Source organism: Accipiter gentilis, chromosome 19 (assembly GCF_929443795.1).
Source record: "Accipiter gentilis chromosome 19, bAccGen1.1, whole genome shotgun sequence".
Classification (NCBI taxonomy): domain Eukaryota; kingdom Metazoa; phylum Chordata; class Aves; order Accipitriformes; family Accipitridae; genus Astur; species Astur gentilis.
Genome location: NC_064898.1, coordinates 24,269,474 through 24,279,272, shown reverse-complemented (window position 1 = coordinate 24,279,272; position 9,799 = coordinate 24,269,474). Strand labels below are relative to the sequence as shown.

Genomic DNA, 9,799 nt, shown 5'->3' with positions numbered 1-9,799 from the left:
AAGGCCAGCAATAACATTTAAGACAACGCGTTAAAAGGAGATGGTCCAAATGCAGGAAGATACTCGGGTGTCTGATGTAGGAACTTCTTAGTGATTCCAAAGGGAAGGCAGGTGCTTGAATCGGTTCATGGAACCAGAGTTACCAACTCAAGGCTGTACCAGGAAACGCAAACCAGCAAACACACAGTTAACACCTGCCTAATCAAGCAGATGAAGGAGATATGAAAAAAATCTCATTAGGCAGGGGATATCTCGGTGCATGCAACAAACACCCCGAAGTAATGACCTTGTGGTGATGCTGTTTGCGTGATCGTAACACATAAAAGCCCCAGACGTGGACCAAACTGAAACATGGTGGGTGCCACATGACATAAATAAGTATTTTTAGATACTGCAGGTGCAGTATTATACAGCCCTACCAGAGAGAACTGTGACTGCAATATTACCAGTGCAATGCTAGTTGATTACTATTTTTCAGTCTCTTTCATCTGCTCAGAAAAGAAGTCTTCAGGGCTGTTCTGCAGCTACTTCACGTTGTATGTGCCAATTTACACAAGGTTCATTAGCAATAAGGCTGTCACCTTGCTTTTTCTCTTTATATATATTGTTTATGCTGCAGCCATCACAGGCTCCAGAGTAGTAAGCACTATGCAAATGACCATTTACTGGATTGTGATAATTTGGAAGGGAAGAAAGATGCTGGAAACCCTCAGTTCAAGTCCCAGATAAACCACTGGTTTCCAATTGCCTTAGGCAAGTCACTTGATCTTCCCATAATCCTGTCTTCAAGACAGAAATTAATATTTCCTTACCTGGCAGGGAAGCTGAAAGCATAAACCCACTAAAGACTGCAAGGAGTTCAGATCCTATAGTGATAAGCAATTACTTAATACATATGCAATGCTCAGGAGCATATGTTGGTTGTTTCAAAATATAGACAGAACTGCTTGGTCCGATGAGCACATGAGAGATTTTCTCAATAACAACAACAAAGCAGCAAAGCAATAACAAAAAAACCACCAATAAACTGCAAGTTGGCTCTGGAGAGATGAATGAACTCTCATCTAACTGAACATTTCTTTCTGCTATGAGCATGTGCTTTCTTGGAGACAGAAAAGAGGCAGAAGTTGTGCAACTAATTTGGGTACACGGAAAAGGAAACATCTACCAAAGACAGCGAATGAAACACTATGATGCCGAGTGCTATGGTTTTATAACAGAAGAAGAAACCATACAGAGTTACAAAACCCAGTGTACATCTTTATTGACGATTCACAAAATCAAACATCATTCACCTAATTCACTCCAGCAGTTCCAATATCACATTTTTTCCTTGCTAGGTTTGACTGATTTTTTCCAAGGTAAACAACATTTGTTTCTAACTCAGGGTGGGGGGAATCATGCTTTACAGTAGCCATTTCGTAAGAGCAAGTGCATCAAAGCCATGACAATACTTCACAATTTTATAACACTCAATCTTCAAAGCACTGTGCAGGCATTTAATTAAAGCCTATTAAAGCCTCACAGCAGTCCTGGCTCCCAGTCCATTTTAGGTCACACCTCCTTATTAATATTTCACATAAAACCCCCACTACCTCCCAACAACACTTATTCAGTACTTCCATGGCTTGTACTAGTCTCACGAGAATCTTAACCCTTTAGTTAAGTGGGATTTATTAGTACTCCTGCAGCGCACTGAAGACGTGAACTGCTATGAAATTATCCACCAAGTGTGCTTCCATCATCTCACCAGAACAAATACTTTTTTTCAATAAGCCAGTATTAAATTTACCAAGAGTTTCACTGATATAAAAATTATCTCGATTTCCTATTAAAACACACTTAGTCATATCCTAATACGTTATATACATATCATCACACCAGCAGTTTTCTCCACGTGAGTCAACTGCTGAGCTACAGGAGACAGGAGCGAGAAAACCTGGGGAAAGGAATAACATCTTTGATATTCTCAACTCCCAAGATGTACTGCAGGTAGCGTTCAAATCCCATTCCGAAGCCTCCATGAGGAACTGAGCCGAATTTTCGGAGGTCTAGATACCTGTAATTTAAACAGACAGTTACATTTGCAGCATAGTTATGCTGATGTAATTACAGAGAGCTTTTTATCCAGGGTTTTGCTTTCCATCTTAATTACTTCCCTTTGACCCTAACCACTGTGGATTTCTGCCAACACAGATGGCCTTGGTCAGGGGTGTGAGGAGGTGCGGCGGCTCCTTGACAGGCAGAATTGTATTAGCAGAAATCCCAAGTGCAAACACATTTAAACCAGCATAGCTATGCTTTGCCAATATGCTAGAGCCTGTTTTGTTTACGAGCAAGAACTCATTTGGGTATGAAGAACAGCTTGAACACCAAAGCTCTGCTCATATTGAAAGCATCTTTGTAAGTTTTAGTATCTAAAATACTTCTAGCAGAGGCACAAATCCAGGTTCCTACAGAATCACAAAGCATTTCCGCAGTTGGAGATGGAGTTGCCTGCTTGTGTTTGTTTAGCCCTTGCCATGCTTGTGCTGAAATCTGCCCTACAATAAATTCTTTCATTTTCTATCTTCCTTTCAATAGTCTAAGTCATTTCATTTCCAGTAATTTTTTCAGAAGCCTAAATCAGTCTTGCTGTCTACTGAGTATTCCTTCAGGTTTTGGGTTTGGTTTTTTTTCTTTTAAGGTAATTATGATGGCTTTTTGTTACTTTTTCCCCAATTACTCTTACAGACTGATTCATTTATTTCCACAGTAAGTCAGCAAAAAATCTTCGGACGTATCTGCTCCAAAAATGAGATCTGGAACAAGACATTTCCTTTTGGAGAACAGCACCTGTTGTGCACAAAAAACATCTCGAAGCAGATATTCCAAATACATGGGTGTCAACAAGATTATGGTGGTCCTTCTTTAGAATACTCCATTTCCCAGCTGGACTGTAGCTGATGTGATACACAGGAACTATATTTGTAGCTATAAACTGTCACCAACAGTTTTATTTTAATAGGAGTGAAAAACATGGCAGTGGTTCTATTGATTTTTGGGGCCACTTCTGAGCTTACTGAGGCCACAAAGTTATCCTTCTCTATATGAATGCACTAGTAAGGGATTGAGTGACTCCAGATGTATTATTACACACTTCTAATCTTTGTGCATGAATATTTTATCATTGCAGTTTAAAAAAAATATCAAGTACACTTAAATATAAAGTTGAGGGGAAGGGAAAACACACTACGGAAAAAACCCTGAAGACTGGATTGATTGTAATAAATGGATTACCAGATTTTAACTACTGTTAATGAACTGAAAGGAAAAATAATATTTGTGTGTGTATATATATATATGTATTAATATGTAAGATATACATTATATATATTTAAGTGTACTTGCTTGGACTTCAGAATTTTGTTGGCTTGAAGACTACATTTTAACAAAGTGAAGCAAAGTAATGCCACTGATCAGCTGTACTTGCAAAATAAAAATACTCTCCAACCAATTCTATAGCTGCAAGAGACTGCCCTGACAGACTCAGTTTGACAGTATGCCTTTTATACTATGAAATATTGTTTTTCCTTGCAGTTCATTAACAGTAGTTAAAATTTGGGAAGCCATTTATTACACTCAATCCAATCTTCAGGGTTTTTTCCCCCCTCCCCTCCACTGCCCAAGTAGTAAAACCAGAAGCAGAATGTGATAGAATCGTAGAACTTCTTACCTCTTCCTGCTCGCACTGACACACAAAGTGCGGTTATGCCTGTACTGCAAGTTGAGCAGCAGGCTCAGGAGTGGGACCCATGTTTTCTGATCCCTGGGACCCATGTGCTTTCTACCTGCGTTGCTGGGTGTTAGCTTGGCTTGGTAAGGCTCAGCTGTGTCCACCCCACACCTTGTGATGAAGATTATGCTTAGGATATGAACACTAGACTGTGCAACAGCATGGTGGTCTTCACCTCTATCTACTTCAGACTGCATCAAGAACTTGAGTTTCTGCTAATAGACTGGGAACTGCCCCCAGGAGCTCCACTTTGCAGCTTTTCAAGGGTTTGCAAGGAGGATGATGGGCAGATCTGATGCTGAGGGTGGTGGCTTGTGAAATAGGAAAGACCTTGTAAATGCGAGGGATATGGGTGCTAGCTGTGGCAGATCAATCTGTACCAGCTCAGTAGTTCTGAGCAGAACTGGCAAACCAGCTGGTGACAACTCTAGCTGCAACTAGCAATATAAATAACAGCACAAACATTTCTGATGACATCTATAGGCATATCTCAGCCTATGCAAAGACAGTCGAGACTAAGCCTAGCATCTTTTTTCCCCCCTTTTGCTGGCAACAGAGTTTATAAAGTCATTGTAAGGAGATGAAATAACTCAGCTTCTTCCAAATGAACAATAACAATAAATTCTACCCTTGCTTATCCAGGGCTTTCATCTGTAGATCTCAAAGCACTCTGAGAAGCCATTTTGGCAAAAGGAGCAAAACACAACCCATTAAAGTTAATGGAAAAAGTCCATTGAATTAAACGTGCTGAGGATCAAGACTGTGAATCCTTTCTGATGACTGTGCTTAGAAGCAGCAAAGGAATTGAGAAATTTTCCATTCTTCCTAGATGAAAGAAAAAGTAACTCCTTGCAGATGAAGAGAAAATTCCCTTTAGGCTGGAAAATGCTCCCTGAGGTTTTTCTTCATTCAGTAGTCTTCAGACATCGGATGTTTCTCACCTCAAAAACACACATGAAGTAGTCTAGCTATTTCTCCTAGTAGCTCATACTTAAGAGCTGAGCCCTCCATTGGCAACTGGGGGACTGTGCAACATTATTCCAGGGGGGAAATAAGTTTCTGCGACCCCAGCTAGCCCCAGAGGTCATGCTCTGGACCTGGAGGACTGGTAGTTCTTCAGAGATTTGAATCTTACTAAAGTATGTGCTGCAACAACATCCCCTGGCAATGAATTCCAGGAGCTTGTTAAGTGCCAAGTTAGAAAAGCATTTCCTTTCATCCTTTTAAAAATCTATACCCTTTTATGATCATCACGAGCTCCTGTGCTGCACGGCAAGGCACTATGAAGATCAGTGCTTTCTTAGTGACCATTCATAAGCAGAATGTATTCTTTTTGGTCACCTTTCAAAACAAATATAACCTTGCTCTTTTATGTAACCCTCTTGTTATACTGAAGCCTCTGCAGCCAGTTTGAAAAAAGTAAGGCTGAAAGAACAAAGATATTTCAGTCCATGAAGTTGAATATCCTTCTGGAAAAAAAAGGAAAGAAATGAGAGCAATGAAAAACTACTACTGAAACGACATTTGGAAGACCACTTTGTTGAACGTTTCAGGAAATAAACATGCAAAGCATCACCAGGTTCTCATGCTGGGTAAAATACTGCCTTTGGTTTCAGGCAGCTTCTGCTCTGCTACAACTTTTTGGGAATCCACAGAAAAAGCATTCAAGGAGGTCAGTCTAAAACACTCCCATTAACACAAATGGATTTTGGGCACATTTTCGCTGGCTTTAGCACTGACTTTCCACCTGCCTCTGTATGGCCCAGCACAGTGCTCCAGTTACACCCTAAAGCAGAAGTAATAGGATCAGGCAACTGCCAAGGACAGTGATGGGCCACTGGTTTTCGCTGGCCTCTGAAAGAGGTTAAAGGATGATAGGAATGCTGTCACTGGCCGTGGATTCCAAGTGCCTCACCAGTGCTGCTGTTCCTTAAGTCCAGCTCCTCTTTTCTACCTTGCCACACAAGGACCCAACAGAACACTCCGGCATTCAAGCTTCAAAGAAAATTAGAAATTAAAGAGCGCAACACAGCCCAATTGTCTCCATCCAGAGCAGGAGCAAGGCCAAGACAACACAGTAATATCCATTCTAAGACAGCAGGTAACACCTGCTCTGCCACCGTGTAGTTTCACCAGTGTTAGATCAAAAGATCAGAAAGGTACCTGGACTGTAAAGGGTTCATTCAGTATGAGGCCATCTTCTCCGCTGAATGCACATGATGATAATCAGAGTGAGGAAACGGGTGCCTTACATGTAGAAAGACAGTCTGAAATGCTGCTCAAGCTGATGGTAGTGGGGACACATTGGTCATTACAAAGTACCTGCTTTGTTATTGCTCGTGCTAAGCTGGCACCTGGAGGCTGCAAACAGGATCAGGACCCCCATTTACAAGGCAATATACTCAATACTCCCTGGTCACAGAGAAAAGCAAGTGACTTTCCAGAGTTAACTCTGATTGCCCGACTTTCCCACCTCGCTTCCACAGACCGCTCCAAGTCTAGCCAAGATCAGCATGTACAGCACTGAGCTCTTTTCTATCTACAGTTTAAAGGAAGGAGTGTGAAAATAAAATAACTCCACAAAATCAAGACAAATACTTTTGCAACTCATATTCTTTATGGAAAGAAACCCACACAACAGGAAAGATGGTAGTGAACTGAGGAAAATTCAGAGGACTTTGACCATGTCCCCTTATCCACTTTTTTTGAAAAGCTTTCTAAAAGGTAGGAATAGGCAGAAGCACAACAGTACTTCAGATCATCAGCTGCCTCTTTGCCCAATGATTCTCCCATAAACAAGGCACTCCTGAAGCTGTCCTAGAAGTAATCAGTCCCCACAATATCCTCACGTTTAGTGAGAGAAGAAAACAGGTAGAAACAGATATGGCAATATATAAAGGATTTCAAAAGGGACCACATCTCACTCAGCTGCCCATTCTAAAGTCAGAAAATATTATATTTTAAAAGGAATGACTCAACTGTTCTTCAAGGAGTTTGTGAGCCAGCTTTGGAGACTAAATTCAATCACTAAATTGGAGGAGATAATTTCAGTCTCTCCTGCCACCTCCACTGAAAAGATGGATGCTGGCAAACCACCTACCTGTTTTCTGGCAGATTTTGGACTGTAGTCCAGAAGCATTCCGGATTACTCCTGTCCTGCACTTCCTAGGACACCAGACCCTGCTATGGCATGGAGTGGAGGGGATAGAGGAGGAAAGAGTATCCAAAACAAGATCACAGGAAGAAAGGGTTTCCAGAATGTGATTGCTACATACCACATGAAAATGCAAATGGGCAACGGACAATGTCTTAATCTTCTCTGTTGAGGGAACCATGAGGCAGGGCTGTGTTATCTTACTAGTGCTGGAAAGCTCTGCCACTGGACACCAGACTTCCTCAGGCTATATCTCAGCATCTAACCACACAACTGATCATCCTTGTTCAGGATAATCCTTCCCCCAGATGAAGTGATATGGTGTATTCTGGCCCATAAATGCAAACAGTAAAGGAAGACATTTAATTCACCCTGTTTGCAAACGGATGATGTATAGGTCTGCCATGCACTGGGCTGTTCCTAAGTGATCTCATATTGTGGCAAGAGGAGAGTAAAGAACCCTGCACTCACTCTGCTTTTTTTCAAGGCAGCCTCCCTAATGATCTATCCAAATACTGCAGAGTATTTGAATATACTCTTCTAAATTTAAAATTGTCTGCACTATCACCCTCTCAGTAGCTATGACAAAGTACATACCAAGAAAGACTTGTCAAGAGGAACACTAAGATCATTCTGTCATTTTAATAGGCTAAACCATTAATTCAAAGGTTGATCTGTCTCCTTAACAGGACAGTTTTAATTGCTTCAGCTGCTTTGTTAAGGAAGATTTTTCGACCCAATTGCCCTGTCAATTGCAAAGGGAGTTATTCATGGAGCTGTTAAAGGTCACAAATTGCTTGTGGTTCTCCAACCTGTTTATCTCATGCAATGGCGGTCAGAGTCTATTCAACTTTGAACACAGCCTAATGATTTAATATCAAAAATCATTAGGTAAATTAATCCACTTCATGCAATCCTGAAAGGAGTGACCTGCACTGTGAGTGGACGAATTGGGAAGACGAACTAAGTAGCATTAGATTAAACTTTTTTTTTAAATGAACTGGCTGTTCCATTCAGACTGGCACTGAAGGCAGGGCAACTGGGCCAAGAAATGTCCCCTCAAAAAACAAATCAGAAAAATGAAATAGTTGTTTAAAGACTCTCAAAAGAAGAAGTAGAGCTTGCAGACCAAGCTAGTGTCTTACCATTGGTATGCATCTGTGAGTCCTAATCTGTGGAACAAAAAGAAAATCCCATGTAAGTAAAGGAACAGAGGAAATCCGCACAAGCAGCACTTGACTGGAAGAGAATGCTACAAGAAAAGGGAGGGTCTGATGACTAAACTGAGTCCAAAAAAGGAAAGGCAAGAGATTAAGGGAAGACATGATCAGTGGCTATCAGTTCTGGTAATTGGTAGACAATCTTGAACAGATTCCCCACCTGCTTCTTAAAATGCAAATTTTGTTTTCTCAACATAAAGGGTTGTTCCCAGCTTCATACAAAGACTTGTGCATATTCTTAACTTTAAGCATATCAGTACTCTATCTGTGAATGTTTGGAAGTACAGGCCTGAATATTAAATTTACAATGACATGCAGCCAACCTCATTTATGAGTGAGTCAAAATCTCTTCACATGTGCGGCTATGTGGCTTCCCTTCCGTAGTCCACAAAAACACTAAACTCCTATACCTTTATTAATGTCTATCAACTTCCATAAAGCTACTAAATAAAATACGTCTTTTTCTAATGGCCACCCATGCACCTTCTCTCCTTTCCCTGCCCTGGCAGAACAAGAACAAAGTTGTCAGGTTTTTTTTCCCTTTCTCTGAACATGAACAGAAAACTGCGTAGGCAAAGCGAGACCACTTCTCTCATCTTCAGTGCATTGCAGCTGTCCCTGACTGGGACTTGGGGAGCTATTGTATGAAGTGTGTATAAGGAGACAAGAACCCCATTCTTTATCTCTCTCAGCTATGCTGGGTCTGCAGGAAGTAGAATTTAAAAGCCTTAAAGTATTTGGGCTCAGCAGATCAGATCCTGAGTACTCAAAATTGAGAAAAACATGTGAAAAGAGGTCTTATTTTTCCAGGTCATCTTCAGTGCAGAGCTGTACTTTAAGGTCACTGAGGACACACCCCATTTGTAGCTTGAAATAATTCCTATGACTTTCCTGACAAACAAGGAAGTCTGGCTTCAACCTCCACACAGACCCCCCCTCTGCTCCAGTCCCACACCTTGAGGGCTGTGGACTCTGGATGTTACTGGCAAAAATTTCAAGTGAAAGTGCAGCAGGCAACATTGTATTTTGCTTCAGCTGAAGCACGCCTGCTTCGGGAGAGTTCACAGGGAGAGTAGCAGGAAGCACAGGGAATAATATCATCCTACACCACAAATTGAGAACCAATGTTCTGGTGATTTTAATTGCCCAGCGCCTTTTGGATTCATTATGCTGAAATGGATTTTGCTCTTCTCCACTGACTAGATATATCTCGGTGAGCATGTGGCTGATTTAAGCAACAAACTCATTCCTAATATGCAAATGGTTGTTACTCTGGGATTAATCCTCCTCCAAAATTGCTTTGCACAAGTGTACGACTGGCCCAAATGGACTCATCTGAGTTATGAAAGGTTTTTTTGAGCAGTCAGACAGGATCCGAGGAGTAATTGTCTATGGAGAAATACACGATCTATAATGTCAATTCTTGTTAACTAAACAGCAGCTTTGATATTCTGACACTGAATTTAGCCTAAAATCACTCCAAGTCACATGATCCAGAACAAAGCAGCAGGGAAGGAGCCTGTATGACACAGTACAGGTCCCAGGTACTTCCAGTGAAGCTTCCCACCAAACTGTTAGCAAAGAACCATATTCTCTGAAATGATGCCACTGAGGCCAGCTGCATCACAGCTAGCAAAGATTCTGACCAAA

General features: G+C 41.2%; 1 protein-coding gene across 2 annotated transcripts in view; it reads right to left on the bottom strand.

Annotated features, from left to right (window-relative positions):
• Positions 1–1,252: 1,252 nt before the first annotated feature.
• NARS2 (asparaginyl-tRNA synthetase 2, mitochondrial) overlaps positions 1,253–9,799 on the bottom strand; it is a 52,648-nt gene continuing 44,101 nt past the window's right edge. For both annotated transcript variants that reach the window (XM_049823092.1, XM_049823091.1), the window contains exons 13-14: positions 8,075–8,101; positions 1,253–2,059 (exon numbers count right to left, since the gene is read on the bottom strand). In XM_049823092.1, the coding sequence (XP_049679049.1) occupies positions 1,915–2,059; positions 8,075–8,101 (172 nt within the window). In that variant the 3' untranslated portion in view covers positions 1,253–1,914. The remainder of the gene's footprint in view (positions 2,060–8,074; positions 8,102–9,799) is intronic.